At 33.1% G+C, this 20,115-nt stretch overlaps 1 protein-coding gene across 1 annotated transcript in view; it reads left to right on the top strand.

The window, feature by feature from the left end:
• LOC124363408 (alpha-1,3-mannosyl-glycoprotein 4-beta-N-acetylglucosaminyltransferase B) overlaps positions 1-20,115 on the top strand; it is a 134,762-nt gene that overhangs the window by 47,896 nt on the left and 66,751 nt on the right. Inside the window, exon 2 of the mRNA XM_046818668.1 lies at positions 1,896-2,012. Within this exon, the coding sequence (XP_046674624.1) occupies positions 1,896-2,012 (117 nt within the window). The remainder of the gene's footprint in view (positions 1-1,895; positions 2,013-20,115) is intronic.

Genomic DNA, 20,115 nt, shown 5'->3' with positions numbered 1-20,115 from the left:
AACCTATGTACTCTAGGGAGTTTCAATGTCTTCGTATTTCAATTCTCTAGGGCCTTAATATTAAGATGTATCACATGATGAGCACTAAACAACACGATTTTACGAAGCCCCCGTCGGGTTTTTATCATTCAAACTAATTCCTTTTTATTAATAACGAATTCTTCATTATTTGCTCAATTATTAATGGTAGACTATATTTGTTTGAGAATTAAATACCCATCTATACATTACTAACTCATATTAATGGTTTGGTATAAAGTATATAATCGCTTATTTGGAATAAAATATATTGTAATCAGGTCCTGAACAATGCCTGAAATAACGCCGTGATTTGATGTATTATTTTGAAAATTCTTTTATCGTATATTAGTAATAACTTTTAATTGCTAATAATTTTAATTATTTGTAAAGTCCTGAATTACATAATTTACTTACACTACATGGAAAAAACCAATGTTATTGATTTCAGTGGTCAACAAAATGTTTGTGTTAAGTTTAGAACTTAGGAATTTAGAGATTGTACGTTGCAGGTACTGTATACTCTTTTCTCTATATATCAACTAAGCTGTCAGCACAGCAGTCACAACCTGCTTACATACACAAACACATCAGATTGTCAGTATTCCTGTAAGGGGTAGTGCGTTATGATTCAATAAGTGCGATTGTTATTATTATTGTATTTCTTGCACAGTAAAACAATATCTACATTTCAATAATGAAGCTCAAAACGTATATTACAACAATATAAACCCTAAAACTTCAATAAATGTACTGAAATTACTTTTTTCACAAATTTGTTTCAACATTTTATAATTCTGTTGGATAAATGTACATTTTTTAAGGTATAACATTGTTTTGAAATCATTAAGTTGTGACTTTTCTCGTATTTTTTATTGCGTGCTCTGTGTATTAATAGTTTAAACTCCTCTCCTTGCACCTTATCTTTGGGACAGTTCTGCGTTATTAAATCTCCTGTGATTTTTGTTGCATTTGAAACTAAAAAAAATGCAATTGTAAAACCTCCCTTCTCACTCTCAAAATGGAAGTTGGGAAAATTTCAAAAGATTTAAATGATATAAGCAGTCACGTAATACTCCAGAGATAAAACCAAGGAGTCTACTCCATTAAGAGTCGTTTGAACAAAGGAAAAATTATAAATTCAATTCTTTGTTGGATGGCGTTAACTTTGAGACCGTTAATTTTCATTTTTATTATTCAACGGACTTTGAAAGGTCTTTAAAATGATGCGTTACACGAAGGGCTTACTGCTAAATAGTTCTTACCCTTGTCAAATTGAACGTGAGGGTATGTGAAAGATCTTCAAGCGTAATTTCATTTTGTGCTAATTTATTTTAAAAGTGTTGATGAAAGAAGAATAATGATGAAAGTTAGAGGTCCGAAGTTAATTCCATCTGATACTGTGTCCAATTGAAGTTTCACTTTAACCTTTATACATATGGTTTCCATTTTAATCAGAAAATCAGGAATCGGCTTTTTTGGAATCATTGGGTTTTTTTGTTTCATCAAAGTAGTAGTAAGACTAATTGACGTATCACTTCATATGTAAGCTCATTGATTCTTTTGTAGACCCTAACCTAAAATTAATTAGCTTATTATGAAATCCATCAAAAATGTTATTTGATTAAATCTATCAAAGGAGATGTTATTAGGTATCCCAAAGAATATTTGAAAATTCTTAACTGTTTTAAAGTGAAGGTGCAAGAAGAACCTCTGGGACGCCTAATATTGTTGAATAAGGATGTGTATACTGGTTTTATATACATATTGATGACTCCCTACTGCATTCATTTTATAGCACATATTATGTCTCATTTTGATGTATACATAAACTGATTGATACATTTCTACAACAGTATTTCTCTGTCTATGTACAGGTGCGGGTAACAGGGCCATGGCGCCAAGCCTAGCCGCGCTGCGCCGCCGCCACGTCCTGTTCGTTCTCATACTTGTCTTCGTGCCGTGTAGTATCTTCGTGCTTTTCTCTCAGCCAGGTAGGATTATATATTAATTAGGATTATTAGTTTTAGTAATCAGAAACTTATTATAGGTACACTCACATTTAGAGCGTATCGTTGTGCACTGCCTGGCAGGTTATTACTTCATGGACCTATACCCTTCAGTAACCAGATCATTACCATTACTAAAATTACCTAACTAGAACTTATTTATCATAGTCACACACTTTTATAAATTTATCGGATTTCCTCCTGTGACTCGGTGTCTGGAATTTTGTAACATGAATAAAAGAGAAGAAAGTATTTGGAATTTGGTAGAAGTGAACGAAGCTAAGCAGGCAATACGATTATTTTCTTACATCTGTCTCCGTTTGGTGAAACAAACCATCAGTAACGATACGTTTCGAGATCTGTAATCTCATATTTACGTTTGGCAGACTAATTAACTTAACTACTATTATACTCCATGCCTACTGTGTAACACGTACGATGAATAAAACAAACATAGGTATTGCAAACTGAACTTAAAAATATAGGTTACTATACTCTGCATGCAGTAACCAACCACCGACAGCTGACCGGTGGTCATTGTCAATTGGCGATCGTCACGGCAGAAACAAGATGGCGTCAAATAAGGACATAGGTTGGTCATTTTATATTGGTTCATGCTACATAAACTTCTACAATTTCTGTTATGTTAGTTATCCATCTGAGGAAGAGGGACATTGCGGTTCTCGGGACGTTGCGTTACCGATACTTTTTATAAATGAATGGGAGGTGTCCTAAAAGTCCTGTTATCTTTCCAAACCTACAGTCGTGGTAAAACTAACTTTAAATATAGAAGGTAAGTAAAGTCTAGAACAGATGTTCTTTAATTTAGATTACGATCCTGTAAAGATAAAAAAATATAAACTCTTGGAATTCCAAAAGAATAAAAACCGTTGAGGTTCCAATTGTGTGTTTTGCAGGAACTTTTCATTTGGTATTCTGCCCCAAGAAACAATATATAAATAAACCTATATATAATATTGTAATAGAGTTAGTTACATTTAAAACTGTAGTTTTCTAAATTCCTTTGAATAAAGATAATTTTTGAAAATTAAAACTTAGCATTACTAACACGATTTAATACTTACATTATGAAATTTGTCATCCATATGTAAAGATGATACATGATACACAAACACTTTTTTTTCTTTTTTTTGGGGGGGGGGAAGTAAATTTTCTTGCTTCCTAATCCCCTAGACTCAGTAATATCATAATATTTCCTTGGTCTAGTCTAGGAACGCTATCAGTATTTATATACCTAATGAAGATTCCCCTCATAAAAATTACATTTAGTGCCTCATGTATTGCTTTGTGATTCCACTTGCTATAATCAGACTCACTGCACTCGCTTTCCTCAAGTCGTAGTCACGGAGCAAATGGTTTGTTGAATCATGCTAATGCCCAGTCCCTCCGTTTTTGTTTTTAAGGTTGTATAAATTTGCCGTCCTGCAATGTCTATGGAAACCAAATTCAATACATCACACATTCTCAATTTAGTTAATTAAGTAAAATAACGAATAAATTAATTGGGTGGTATTGTTGCCACGATGTTGAATTAAGAAGTGTTGTTACTTTTGTTAGGCTTTCACCTTATAAATATAAACAAATATAAAGTAATTGAATTAATGAAAAATATGATCGTGCCGACGTAATACAATGTTTACACAAAGCAGTTGATTACATTTAAGAGGTTCTATCAATTAATATTTCGCAATTTTAGAGACCAAGATGAGATTTTTAACAGCTTTAGAGACCAGTGGGGCGTAGCCTAGATGAATGTCCAAAATACGAATAGGTGTATATCAGTTCGAAATATTCATCCCAGGGACCCTGTAATTTCTTTGTAAAATTTGAGTACAGTCGGTTCAATGGTTAATGCGTGAAAGTAAATAAAAAACAAAGGCATTTTTGCATTTATAATATTATTATGATTAAACCAGATTTAATCCATTCTTATAAATATACAAACGTTGTCAGTTTCAAAATGTTGTAAATGTTTTGAAAGAACACGTCGTCATGTGAGATATTAATGAATATGTTATCAACGACTATGTAAGAATAGATCCTCGAAATTCTTAAAGTAGTGGTATCTCTTTGGTCTGATATTTTATTTGATATCCGCATATGAAATTCCTTCAACTTGAGCGGAAAAATAATCTCATGAATAGTGGTCTGCCATTTCATTGGTTTCGAGCACGAAAAGTTGAGGTTCATAGAATTGGTAACCCTCTAGAATATAAAACTTTTCATTTTTTTGGTAAAAGTTTGTGCACTAATTGGACTTATTGCGCCCGAATTGGGGTGGATTCTTAGTAAAGTACGCGTGTCTTATAAACTTGACAACTACTCGACTAAAATGACCATTGTTAACTAGAGTACATTTCGATAGATTAAATGGAACGAACTGACGACGCGACGTGTAGTTGGGCGAGTCGGTTTATTGCCTTTGTTTAGTACGGCTTGTAAAGTGTAAAATAGTATTGTCGCCAGAAGGTGTTGAAACTCCATGACATTAGTACTATAGTATTTTATCTACAGTAGGAAAACTCAGTATGCAGTATATGACAGACAAATGCAACATCCTAATAATATTATAAATGTGAAAGTACCGTTGTTTGTTTGTTTTACTTTCACGCGTAAACTATTCTACAGATCGTACTGAAATTTTACATGATCATTCTGCAATGAATATAGATTGGCCTATACATATTTCCAAATCCTCCGGGCTACGCCCCACTCGACTCTAAAGCAGTTAAAAATCCCATCTTATAAGGACTGCACGACTATTTGTTTAATTAGTTTAACTACTATTTTAAGTTTTTTTTTACATTTGTGTTGTCTACATTCTCTAAGGAGTCAACCATTAGTTTACATGCAGTTTTTTAGATTTTCATCGATAAGGCGAGTACTCATTTACCTTAGAAAATGTCCCCAAAGTTGAGAGGGGTATAGGTAACAATTTTTAGCAAAACTATACCAGTAAAACTGATTTTATAACAATAATTTTTTAACAATGCTTTAGTAAATCTTGACATTTTTACCAAACTGCTATTATTTTTATTACACTTTTTTAAGGCCAGCGGTGAATATTTACTTTTAAGATTCTTGTAATGTATTTAATATATAATGCATAAAACATTGTCTATAGTTTCCTTTTTTAGGTTAGAAAAATGCTCAGACAAAGTATGACTTTGAATGCATCCATTCAAAAGTAATAACACAAAAAGAACAAAACAAGTTTTGATAAAACACATACGTATTAATTTATTTGTTCAATGAACAGCAATACACTTGTTTACAACTATATGGTTTCTTGATGGCTTAAGTGCCGAATACAAGCGTAATAATAACAAATAAATTAATTAAAACATAAACAAACAACTTTGATATCAGTACGTATGTAAATATGATTAGAAAATACAATTGGAAAAATGTGCTTAAGAAAACGAGCATAAGTGATAGTATAAAATCATATTAGTGTGTTTTTAGAGGATAGAACCGTTTCACATTTGATAATTATCTTTAACTATTGCTATAGCAAAATATAGGTTTATTAGTATTTCGTCAAACATCTCTTATACTGATGAAAAGATGAATTTTTGCTCTAAAAAAGTTACAAGAACGCCTCTAAATTTTCTCCATAAATTTACATAAATTCAAAATTATTTTAACAGATTTAAATAAACACATAAGTGTGCAGTTAACCATATGACTCGTTCTGATTATACCTGTAGTCTTGTTTATTTTCGCATGTATCAGGAATGGTAACAAGCTGTTGTTTTGTGGCTAATGACGTCAAGTGGTATTCACCATTGATAACGACAATATTGACTCGGTCAAACAACGCTCTGGAGCTCCCTAATGAGTTGTGTTTGGTGACCGCTATTGAATATTTAGCAAGTTGCTGCATATCTTGTTTATTAACAAAGATTAAGCAGTTAGTAGAAAAGCTAACTTTGAGCTATTGATAACGGCAATATTAACTTGGCCAGACAACGCTCTGGAGCCCCCTAATGAGCTGTGTTTGGTGGCCGCTATTGAATACTTAACAAGATGTGGCATATCTCGTTTATTATCAAAGATTACGTAGTTAGTGCAACAGCTAACTTTGAGCCATTGATAACGGCAATGTTAACTTGGCCAGACAAGGCTCTGGAGCCATCTAATGAGCTGTGTTTGGTGGTCGCTATTGAATATTTAACAAGATGTGGCGTATCTCGTTTATTATCAAAAATTACGTAGTTGTTGCAACAGCTAACTTTGAGCCATTGATAACGGCAATATTAATTAACTTGGCCAGACCACGCTCTGGAGCCCCCTAATGAGCTGTGTTTGGTGGACGCTATTGAATATTTAACAAGATGTGGCATATCTCGTTTATTATCAAAGATTACGTAGTTAGTGCAACAGCTAACTTTGAGCCATTGATAACGGCAATGTTAACTTGGCCAGACAAGGCTCTGGAGCCATCTAATGAGCTGTGTTTGGTGGTCGCTATTGAATATTTAACAAGATGTGGCGTATCTCGTTTATTATCAAAAATTACGTAGTTGTTGCAACAGCTAACTTTGAACCATTGATAACGGCAATATTAATTAACTTGGCCAGACAACGCTCTGGAGCCGTCTAATGAGCTGTGTTTGGTGGCCGCTATTGAATATTTAACAAGATGTGGCATATCTCGTTTATTATCAAAGATTACGTAGTTAGTGCAACAGCTAACTTTGAGCAATTGATAACGGCAATATTAACTTGGCCAGACAACGCTCTGGAGCCATCTAATGAGCTGTGTTTGGTGGCCGTTATTGAATATTTAACAAGATGTGGCATATCTCGTTTATTATCAAAGATTACGTAGTTAGTGCAACAGCTAACTTTGAGCCATTGATAACGGCAATATTAACTTGGCCAGACAACGCTCTGGAGCCATCTAATGAGCTGTGTTTGGTGGCCGCTATTGAATATTTAACAAGATGTGGCATATCTCGTTTATTATCAAAGATTACGTAGTTAGTGCAACAGCTAACTTTGAGCCATTGATAACGGCAATATTAACTTGGCCAGACAACGCTCTGGAGCCATCTAATGAGCTGTGTTTGGTGGCCGCTATTGAATATTTAACAAGATGTGGCATATCTCGTTTATTATCAAAGATTAGGTTGTTAGTGGAACAGCTAACTTTGAGCCATTGAACATTATATTAGGCAAGGATTTCAGAAACTGTCGTTAATTGCAGAGCTACTCGTACCTTATGGAAGTTACAAAACATTTATGCGATCTTCGTTACTGTTTTGTTGTAAAGGTATTAAAAAATTCTTTAAGCTATATCGTAATGTTTGTGTAGTAGGACAAGATTTGGTAAATTATTTCGCTACAGTAATACTATTAGACAATGTGTACGGTTCACGAGGTGTTAGGGTAATTAAAATGGGTAAGGTAGCGAATTGGAGATCCGCCTCCTTTCGAGATCCCATGCATCCCAAGAAGTGGAACAATAGTGGTCATTATCCCAGTGACGCTACCTTGGAACAGAGAAAACTTTTTTTCTAGAGGGCCTGTACAGTAAAAGAGAGCCATTGTAGGGCTGGTCATTGCACTCTGGCCAGCAAAAACCTTGAGCACTTAAGGTAGCCTTACTCACTTCAACAATTTTACTGCGCAGTAAACTAAATCTGTCGAGTAAGTTACCTCCTTACCCGACATGTCGACATTTTTGCGGTGAGTCACTTTGCTAGACATTCATCCCATTGCTCAGATATAAGTGAACCATCAGTATGCTGTGAACTTGTAGGTTTTTCTGACAAGTATAAACAGGGTAGGCGTAAATCCTTCTGAAGTGCAGCTGTTGATTAACAAACGATTAACTTGATACAAAATATCATTATAACACAATCATTTATCTGATACAATATTTGTTAACTGATTTACCAGAGAACTTGAAATGCCCTTAAATAAATTAGGCATGTGTACAAGGTGTGTGATATTTACAAGGCACGATTATAAACTTTGTTTTCTTCAAGATCTTAGTAATTTAAAATATAAGGCAATATAAGGCAGTATTTCACGTTGCCGATTGTGTGCGACTATGCCGACCGCAGAAATGCTATGTTCGTAGTTCGTTCTATCACCGTAATATTGTTTCATTTGCATCGAAATTGGCAATACCACAGAGACCTAGCGTTGCCAAGTCATTCATTTTGTAATCGTTATTAATTATATTTTGATGACTGAGTAATTATGGAATGGAGCCAGATTCGGGACTGTGAAGCTAATTGGTTTATTTAAGTGGAATTTTTTCAAGAATATTTAATTACTGTGTGAGTTAAATTCAGTTTTTATAAAATTGGTGTAATTCTGAGGAAAAACATATCAGCTTAATTTTCTTATCATTCGAACAGTTTAATTTCTTGATAAATATTTACTTTTCCATTTCTATACGAAAATGTTTATAAAATATTTGTGCAATGTGCTAATTTTTAACATGCCGATGCGTTTACACATGCGCTTACATACATACATGAAACACATAATAAACCTATTTCTTTTTTGTGTAATAGATACACGTTATAGTAACTGGGCAAATAGCATATGTGTTATTCAATTTATAGTTCGGTTGTACCACATCTGGACCTCAGAGACATTAGATTATATCGTAAATAACGTATAACCTTTCCATTCCATCCTTACTTTAGCAAATGACGTTACCCAGGTAATCAAAGGTATATGTAATGGACTCGTTACGTCCCTATCAATATTGTGAAGGTCTGACCGATAGTACAGGATAGGTTAACGTGCAAATAGCAAAATATATATGTAACTTTTACGGTATATAAGTTATAGCTTCTATATGATTTGCTAAAGTTTCAACTTTATCAAAAGTCAATGAGTTTTTAGTATTTTTTAGTTATATCAGGGTCAACTTACGAGGCTAAGAGACTGAACATCACGTTTTTATCCAAATATTCGGTTGTTATATCGTTAGTTTAAGCTTATTGAATGAAAACTATGTCTACCTATTGGTATGTTCGCCCGATATATCGAAAATAAACTGACCTATATACTTGAAATTTTGCATGAAGCTTTACTTATTATATATAGGCAAAACTGAATTCGCTGATGTGTCATTCCATGGAATTCGGCTGGGCGTTAGCGAATATTCTTAGGTTGATCTTATAGGTTACCATGATGGCTACGAGAAAATACCACAATAAATCAATTTGTAAAATAAATAATAAGGTTGGAAAGCCAATAAAAAGGTGCTGAGAAGATCTGATTGTCTGATCTGATCGCACTTGTAGTACTGTTCTAGATCACCGATTCTTATTATTTGGAAACTGCTATGAAACTTAATGAACAAAAATGGAACGTATAAATAAAATTTATGTCAGTTATAATGTACGACCTTGAAAAATATATACTATGGTGCTTTTTCCTTATTGACATCCTTTATCGATTTCACATAAAACTAGGTTATATGTTTAAACGAAACAAATTAGCTTTAGGATGCAGCATCACAACGTCTTTACTCTGTTAAGTACATTTTTCCTTTAGAGTTTTCCCCCTAGAACATGCGCTGGTTTGCTTGAAGTGGACGGTAATATATAATCAGGAAAAATAATGTCCATTGAAATAGTGCACTCATATGACCAGATAATGCATATATAGATATAACATTATTATGTGTTATTGTTGTTCAAAAATAGTTATACTTTAGACTAAGTGTATTTTTAAATTCAACCAAACCTGAAACAGAAAATATATGAGAAGAACGTAATAGGTAAACGTGTCTATCTACACGGCATGGGCCATTGCTTTTATAAAAATTGAATTGTTTATATTAATGGAATGTCTGTATAGTAATAAGTATTACCCCTCATGTTAAACATAAATAAACCCAATATTCATATCAAATGCGATTATGAGAAATCATTTTTTTAATTAACAAACGAAAACTATTGTTCTCGACAATTCAAGTCTTAAATGTAATAATAATAGGTTGACCAATTTGTACCCGAAAGGTTTGCTAGATCTTTTGAACTAAGAAATCGCACAAACTTGCCTTTTTTGTATGTGTCAATGAAAAATAAAAACAAACTATCTTAATATTATTTGCGTGTGATTTAGTTTATAACCAGTGATCTTATTTCTTATGTTTGTGACATTATTTTTACTAACACAGTATTAACACTTATTTCTATATGCTATTTTATTTTCCAAGATTTTTTCCCCATACATTTGTATTATGTAGTAGTCAACGATATAAGCCCAATGTTGCAGTTACCGTTATTATTATAATGAATGTTATCTTATTAGTTCTATTGCTATTTCTATTGCACAAATACTCGTATTATAGGTTTTTAAAATCGTATAAAATATTATAGTTTGTTGTTAGTATAGTAAGATATAAACGTTACTAAAGAGATTGAATTCCCACAAAGTGCAGCATAAACGCTGCAATGGCGCCAGTTATTGAATTACTATAGCAAGATTTAATTCTGAAACAAATATAATTTTCCAAATTAACCACGCTATGTCATAATTTAAAAAACGACAATGCTCATTTTATCTAGCACGTACATTACACCACCTTTCCTATCTTTAATCAAGTGTAGTAGAAAGTTTACTATATCCCCTTGAATGCCGTGCAATAAAAGTTGCCTCCGACAGTTATTAAAAAATAAACAGCTTATACCATCCTTTCTACCTGGGTAGATGAGATTTTCCGCTGAATTTCCAATAAAGATTCATGCTGATGTAATAAGGCAGATAACTGAAGGCGGGTGATTGGCATTTTCAATATCAATCGATCTCCCAAGTGCACTGATCAATCACTACCAGGGCAATGAGTCTTCGGCCGGCATCGACAGCTCTTCTCCGGTATTGCTAATTCAAGAGCTCGGTCCTTTAATAATACAATTATTCTTTCGATGTAGAACAGAGCATGTCTTTTATTAATAGTATCACTCCGATTCTTAGCATTATCCCTTACGATTTTCAACAAAACCCAGAATAAATCCTAAATTATAGTGAAAACTAAGGCAGTTTTTGGACTAAAGTTCAGTTGGGTGGGCCACTAGGATGATGTGTGTAACAGTGAAGAAAATAAAATAATGCTTTTAATATATCGTGTGATAATAACCTGTTTTATAATAAAGATGCGGTTCATTTTTAGTCCAAAAAGAATTTTTTATAATTTTACGATATAATCATCTTTTGACAATTATCCGAAGACAAGTTCACCGTCACTTAAAAAGACATATGAACCCGTCCTCTTGATAGTATATTTTTCATTTATTGTAAGTTTTATGACAGTGCTAATATGTAAGTATTTAGTTCAAAACTTTTATTTTTATAGATATTGGCGTTTTTTTTTTTTTTTCAGTAATATCTGGTAAATTAAATATTGTTATTTAATGATATCGTTGTAGCTAAGTTATGTAATGAAATTTGATTTCAACCACTACAAAAAAAGATCAATTCGTCCAAACATTTAGTTGTTACGACAGTTCCAGAGTATTTGCATCGCTTATCAGATGATTGGAAGAGGACTTTGTGATAAAAAAAATCTGAAAATAGGAGAATCTCCATTAAGGCAGTTAATTTTTAATTACAATAAAATAACAGTACAGTTTTAAGCGTGATACATTATTACTACGTTCATCATTTTTTTGCTTGAATTGTAAAAAGGAAATCTTTTTTAAAGTTTTTTTACGATGGAAGGATTATACAGAACACGGGAATACATGTGACATTTCATATTGTTCAGTGAAACAAAAAATCAAAATCTGCTATTTGATCAATACTTATTCAGGTGGATTACTCACCTAACACATGCCTCTCTACTAAAGTTGTGATTTAAAATATTTTAGTAAATTATGTATTTATTTCAATGAAAATATCAAATTAATGTCAGAAAATTCTATGGTACTTTGTGTGATTAGTTTTACCTGCATTAACTATTGTTTCTTGCATATTATTTTCTCTTATGTTTCCTCAAATAATAAAAATTCTTGTAGAAGTCTACAAAAAAATAATTGTAATTTAATAGTGGTTTTTCCACTGTATTAACTACTTCTCGTATGTTTCTGTTCGAAACCGCCCCATAAGCTTAATAAAACCACAAAAAACGATTGACGTATAACAGTTAAAAAAATGTATAACTACATATGTCCTAATGTATAGGAAAATCACGTTAACATTTTGTCAGATTCTCTTTACTCTGGTTAAGTTATGTAAACGTAAATTTAATATGAAATACTATCTTATTCAAGAAAATTAATATCAAATTGAATTAATATTAAATGTAAATTATAATTAAATTGAAGAAAATCGCGTATACAAAATAATGAGACATTTAAAAACTGCGCAATGCATTTCCCAATCTTAAATTGAAACTATTTCTGTTTAAAGGGATCATATCATTTCAGCCAAGAAGGCACAAATATGTGAAACTTTTCCTCCCTAGATCAAGTCTCGCCCTAGGAATTGTAGCCGTGTCCTTGCCGATGCTATCTCGCCACTTGATTGGCGCCTTGTCACAATGTATTGCGCTTTAACTGGCGCCAGAACACGGTGAACAAGGCAACATTGTAGGGATCTACATACAGTGTCATTGACGCCATGCTTACATCTCTGGAGGTTGAGACGTACTCACGTGTGCGTAAATTACAAACAAAACGCAAAGTAGTGTTCACACATTTGTGAGTTTTGGACCTTGATATACTGTTGACAACATTAAGAGAATATGTTTTATTAAATACATAGAAACATATGAAATTAAGACATGTACAGTGAAAGTTGGACCATTATCAACACAGGCGCAAACCACCAAGGGTTGAAAAACGACTTGTATTTCCCCAGACCTGCTGGTGTTAAAACGTGAAGTACAGTGCATTTGGTCACGTTGCCATTGAGGCCATGTTTGATTGACCACGCATTTAAGATCAAAATTCATACAGTTTTGACAAGGTGGGTGCAAACAATTTGGGTAAATCAGTTTTGTAGAGAGTTAAGAACCTAAAGGTCTAAGTCAACTCCTCTGAGGAAGCTCTCTAGGTTATGGAGAGGAGGGCTATAGCTGTCTACATATGTTACTTGCAACCTTCTCCCAAATAAAGGGTTTCATCCAGTTAACTGAACAAGTGTGACTAACATCAGCCTAAAGTATGGATTAAAAAACCTACATATTTAGTAAATCCTTAAGATTTCCTCAGCCTTTAAAATTGATTTATAATTATCTGCAAATAAAATATTCTTTAGTTTTATTTTTAACGCTAATCGTTCATCTCCACACTTTACTGAAAATCATCTCCACAATTCAAGCTTTGACTCTGCAGTGATCAAACATTTTACAATGCTAGTGACGGGAAACATTTCAAGAATCATCATAAAGCTTAAAATTAGCAAATTACTTTGTCTGTATCTATTATGGTATAGTCTAGGTATCCGACTGGTAAAGCTGATGAGTTAGACACCAAGTAAGATTTCACGTTATAAACAATAATGGCCAAACTGCTAAATTGTTATATTTTCTCTACTGTCAACGGGAAAAATTCTCTACATATACCGTGGAAACATTATCCGATTGACGTGCGTGGGAGTGAAATAATTTGAAAATGTAGTTTTCTATTTATACAAAATAAGAGAATATTTTACCACTTTTTCCGTTATACTAAAATATCCTACTTTTACTATAGTTTAAAGTCTGCAAAGAGAGAAAGAGATTCAATTCAATGATGCTTTAATAATTGAAATCGGTTCTGTAAAACTCGAAAAATTGTCTAGATAAATGTTACTATATGATGATTGTAATGTGGATTACTTAATTTCAGACAAGGCAATTTAATTCCAAAGTAATACTAACGTTACTTTAATTCATATAACGAATTCACCAATTTCAAATTCTACGCTTTAGGAGGAGTTGTGAATATTTCATATTGCGATCCATGATCAAAACACTGAATAGTTTGGGAAAAGGTCTCGGGAGGGTCGTAAACCTGAATTGTTCCGTCATACTTTATCACAACATTTCCCCACGATTTCTTCCAACAGGTTTATTTACACTTTTAGTTATTCCGTTGTTATTTTATTACATTAATAATACGTTTTTGTTAATTGTTTTATATGTCATATTTCTAAAACTGTATTTTGTTCTTATATGAAAATATATGAATGGAAAACGAATGTTAAAGCCAACTATAAGGTAGGAATGGCTTTTATATCATTGCTCGGATGTTGTACGCCATCGCTTCGTCATCTCACTAGGGGGTGATAGAGCCGATACTTGGCACAGCTACTGGTAGAACACAGCACCTCTTAAGTGCTTTAGAAGTTCCCCTGGGAAGGTCAAAATCGACCAATAAATCATCGATGAAAGGAATATACTTATGTTCAGTTATATGTACTTTTGTCATGAGGAATTATAGTATTTCATAAATATATTGTTCTTCCTTAAGTAAGGAGATATTTTAAATATTCCAGTAGTAGGGCCCTAAACTTCAGATACTCGGGACACCATTAGTCTGGACATTTTGTTCCACGTAAAATATGGGCCTTAGAGAAATGACTGAAAATTCTATTAGTATTAATAGAGGTCGGTCTTTAGCACTCGTGTAGATTGTATAACGGTACAGTATTAGTATTTAGTAGTATTCTACTTACCTCAGATATGGTATTGTGATGATACTAATAACATGATAGATTCTATTGTTATCACGTAGTCCTAGGTCGTGTGCTTGTAACAACGTGAATTGGCTCTCAGCTACCGGACTATTAATCATTAACCTTTCTATGGTCAATCTCTCTGAGATAATAATGTGATCAATTTTGAGTTACTCCACAAGAGTAAATGTCTTGAAACAGCATTTGAATAGAAAGACTATATTTAGTTAAAGGGTTAGTGTTGTACAAATCGTTAGAGAGAGAGACAGGCTTACAGTGCACGTATTCTATTATAATTTATCGTAGTTGTATCGCTCCAGAAACAAAGATCTTCCAGATTTATTTCATATTTGCTCGTCAATCACAGATACATCCTTGTATATTCTCACACCAGAGTTATTGTAGCGATACTGTTCCATTTATATGTAAATTGGTAATAACACGACCCGACAGCTTCAGGCCAGCCACAAAATTGCTCTTCACTAAGCATTATTAATGTTGTTGTGGCGGGTAATTATGAAACGGGGTCAGGCCTGGACCTCAGGGCGTTACCGGGTGTTGTGTGTGCAAACTGTTTTCTGTTGATTGCTCGAATATTGCTGCCGCAACAGAGCGATGGATGGATAATATTGTTACAAGATGTTACAGTTGATTAGTAAAGTGACCTGTACAATTTCTTTAAGGTTGGTGTAAAATTGCGAGTTTACAAAAGGGTCAACAATTTTCTCCGTGGATCATATAAAAATTTAAGTAACGAATGAAGGAAATGTGATGATATTATCAATTGAAAGAGTACGTGCCATATTGTATTGCTTAGTATTGAGCCTTTCTTTGTGATTGGTGTAGATAGCACAAGACCTGATCTTATACAGCAATCCCTTGTACAAATCTTGCGTATTTCTCGTTTAAACCTGTATCAGAGAACATCGGAGGTGCCGAGGTTTAGGTCCAAACTTTCCAGCCTATAATATTGGAACAATGGGAACTACATAAGTTAATGTGGCAATAGGAATAGAAAAGGCAAAGCGCAATGCTGTGTTATAGTCCTTAAAGACCACAATGTTTGATGACTACCATCTTTCTAATCATGTTCTGAACCGTTTGACGACTGCTACCAGCCTTAAAATGTGCTTATATTATCATTTGCTTCGAATCAATATTTCCAGTTCTAAAGTTGTATTCATGTGCAGACTAGATTAGTGTCATGTCATAGAACTCAGTAATAAATTTTAGTCAGTTTATTTTAGTCAAGCTAATAAATAAAAAAAATCTGTAATTTCTTGAATTTGAAAAATGTAATTTATACAAAGTAGAAAAACACTTTATTACTTTTAGAACGTAGAAATAATTAGATTTCATACAAACGCATGGTTAGTTACTTATCCGATATATACGACTAAGTGTTGTTTGTAACCGTTTCATTTTATCCCTTGTAAAACAGTATAGTTTCGGTAAAGGGGCAAGCAGGGCAGTGTAGAACGACGAGGCAATGTTAAAATATCACTTTTTGGACAAGAAGGCTTGAAATTACAGTCTACAAATAGGCATAATACAAGGGAATATAGTATATCAATCCTTTTTATTTTCTTCAACAGATAATACAAGCATTTAACAATCTTGCAGGTCTATTTGGTTCTAAACCTGCTCATGAGCTGTTCATGAGCAAATATCGAAGAAGAGAAAGTTGCAATCGGCGAATTCTTATATCTATAATGAATAAAATACCCTTTTCAATCACATTGAAGTCTGTTGACAGGTATTTGTAGTTAGGATCTTGCGTTTACCTCCAATAAAATATTATAGTTATTATTTGTTTTATTACTGAACTTGTTTAACTTTCCTTTGATCAGCCAGTCTCAAATTTAATAAGCACAACATAGGACGGAAGTTGTTACATTTACTCCTTATAGCAGGGGATTTAATCTTTTACTCTAGGGGACATTGGACAATGCATCTGGCTGTAATCGTAAATACTCATCAGTACTTATAACTAATTAACGGATATATTGTTCTCACATAGTAAGTTAAATGTGAATACATTTGGGCAAACTGTTTTGTTAATTCCTCAAATGCGATAGCAAAAGAATTGTAATTTGCATATATCTTAAGGTTATAACAGTAAAATGTGATCAACTCTTGTAATCATTAAGCTACACTGTCGTTACACGTTGCTTATCAAGTCTATCGCCAGGATGTTAACTTGATATTCGCTGTACGTTCCTGAAGGAGCAGTCAGGCCACAGGAGAGACTCCCAACTCAATTATGTACAACACTGTACCGCCCCGCGCTTGTCGGCGCATGTCATGCAACCTCACCTACACAAATACACATCTAACCCTACAGTCTCTGATGCATCGCGATTACTTGTTTTTTCTATTGGTATTAGTGACCATTATACATTTAAAATACTTGAGTATCGTTATTCTGGATTAAATAACACAACGGTTGGCCTATATCACTAGATTTGTGGTTTTAGTGATACACGATTTAGCGGATGTACGTGAAATCACTACGTCGTGTCACGACGTTTCGGACAGCTGTGTACTCAATTTGAGCTGGCATGTTGATACTCATGACTATTCCATTCGATATGCTATATCTCTACATCGTCATTTCTTCCTATAACTTCTCATTGTCACGGTTTGTGTTCGGAAATTTCGAGTGTACGAGTTGGTTTAGACTTATTGAATAACAGTAATATACTCTTTGATACGATTTTCATTTGGTATTTTAACCCTTTTTCTACCTGCGCATTTTAACTTCCGTAAAAATTGGCGTGACTGAAATTTGTTATTCTTATGACCAACCAACAACAATAAATTATTATTTTCCTTACTTAAGAGAAAAACTTCTATCGATTTCAGGAGGAACTAGGTTTATAAAACATATAAATTGATAATGGCTCTGGACTGACGAACTAAACTAATTGATATTTGAAAGTTTGTAGGATTAAGGATACCTCTTAAATTATTTTAAATAGAATACCAGAAAGTTGTGTAAGGATCTTTGCAGGAGGTAAGATTACTCACAACATGATGGTATATTCTTTTTGTATTGCCAAAGATGTACTTTGACTGAAAGTTGGTTTATGTAAAGCTATGGAACGAAGGAGCTACCTCGGAGCAAACAACGTAGAATTTGAGCTTTCGACTAACTGTCATCCCAGGTTGGTTTCAGATTAATCATTCGACTCCCTAAATCCATCAAAACGTCAAGATCCATCAATCAGTTTTAGCCTTTAATAACTTTTTGCGTACTTAGGCATTTTACACGCTGACGAGTATATGATGAGCCGTTAAAACTAATTAAATCTTAAATGTAATCAAATTATACTATATTTAGTAGTGGGAAAGTAATGACTATGTACAATACGAACCTTTTACATTATAATTAGTGGACAGTGTGTTTCAGTATTCCCATAATTTTAATAACAATCGTACATTATTTATTCCTGAAAATGTATATATTTGTTAAAACTTCCAATAAATTAAACGAGTGGATTGTAAAATGAAAGTTGTTAGAAGTAAGAGTTTTAAGAACAAAATGTTTTCTTCGATAAAAATAATAACTATAATTATTGAGGCTTCGAATTATAAAACATTTAAAAACTAAAAATAAAATTTGTACAAGATAAACTGTTGTATTTTAAGGGGCTTTATCAACTATGTAGTTATTAAAATAATGCAGTTGTGACAGCATTTGTCTGAACAATGTTGGCTTGTTGTAAACCCCATAAGCAGTGAGAAAACAATGTAATGGTAACTGTATTATTATCGAACAAGTGAGATTATCGAACAGGTGATTACAACCAACTACCCAATGAACAAAACGAAACTTTGGAGAAGGTTTCTGCTAGCCAAGCTTCTATTAGTCAAGAATAAAAGTAACGCTTAGACAAAATTAAGGTTTTAAAATTAAAACTCCAGAAGTGCAAAGGTAGGTGCTACTGTTAAGTGTTCTGATCAATTTAGTGATGTTATAGTTTCTATGCCGCAATTTTGCAATGAGACGAACGATTGACGAGAGACGTGATACAACCTGAAAGAGAAAAGTTAAAAAAAAAAAACTCATTCAAATCTCTAATGACATTGAGAATAGCACTCTTCCGTTGAAAAAGAATAACATAAAATAAGTGTTAGTGCAATGATAATAAATTGCTGCATAACTTGTCGGCGATCTAATTGTAAATCATTTTAATAAATTGTTTCAAAATATTACGATATCAACTTTTACATTTTCTCTTAGTGTATAAAGAGGCATCACTATACCTGACGTTTAAAAATAAATTATCTACCTTTAAAAATATCAACATGAGCATTTCTTAGTGTGTTGTGGGAATAACAGAAAAATGACTGTGATATGTAAATGTGTAATATGTACGCAATTTAATTATTCATCTGGTAGATCTTAAATGTAAACAAGTTCGTACTTCTGGATTTCTGGCTTGTTATTGTAAGCCTACCAAAAATATAAAAAGTGGACTATGAAGCAATGTATTGTAGGGAGCTATACAAAACGCAATGTAACATATACTCAAAAAGTACATTCTTTATCAATGGTATACTTATTTATGCATCTTTATGACAATATAAATGTATAATTTAAAATTAAACTGTTAGTATACAGTTCAATGCAATAAATTAAACCTATTACTATTATTACTATGTATTATAACGTTTTACGTTAGTCAAATGTTCAAGTATTTTACATTGTAAAATTTAACCTCGAAAGTTCAGATGTAGCACATTTTATCCCGCTAGACAGACGGCTCAGATAAACAAGGAAGAATGGTTAAGTCTCGGTAATCCGAGATAATTAAGCCGAATCCAGCTCGGATTAAGGGAGCTCAGATATCTGGCTGGACTACAGCTGATCCCGTCGGAAAGATTCCTGTGATATCTTGCAATTTTTTCACTTCTAATGTTTAGTTTACAATTTTAATGCTAGGCTTGTGTGTACGTCAAGAACCATCTGTAATGTTTGGAAGTTCTTTTCAGAATGCGTATATTCTCCAATTAATTGTTGTTCATTATACCTACCTACCTCATTGAAACGGACAATTTGTCTAGCCTAGTCGCCGCGGAACGAGTTACCTGTTTTGTCAAACGCATTGAGCTCTTTTAAGAGATCGAAAACCTCATTAATACAAGGTTTTGCTTTGGTGAATGAAAACCAAATATCCAATAACATGTATCAAGCTTTGTAGTACTCCGTGTTCCAGAATTTCAAATTATTTGTTTTGCGTAGTTTCTTAGCACTTCTAGAAGTAATTTATGGTTTATTTATTACACGAATATACGTAACTTAACTAAAATCTTTTGGAATTTTTGAATCTTTAACATTTGAATATTTAGATACTTATCGGAAATTATGGGGAAATTTACGTTTAAAACCAAATAAAAATAAAAATGTGTCCCTCTTCTCCCATAC

The sequence above is a fragment of the Homalodisca vitripennis genome, chromosome 1 (assembly GCF_021130785.1).
Source record: "Homalodisca vitripennis isolate AUS2020 chromosome 1, UT_GWSS_2.1, whole genome shotgun sequence".
In the NCBI taxonomy this organism is placed as follows: domain Eukaryota; kingdom Metazoa; phylum Arthropoda; class Insecta; order Hemiptera; family Cicadellidae; genus Homalodisca; species Homalodisca vitripennis.
Note: the sequence above shows the minus strand (reverse complement) of the source record. Positions and strands in the feature narration are given on the sequence as shown.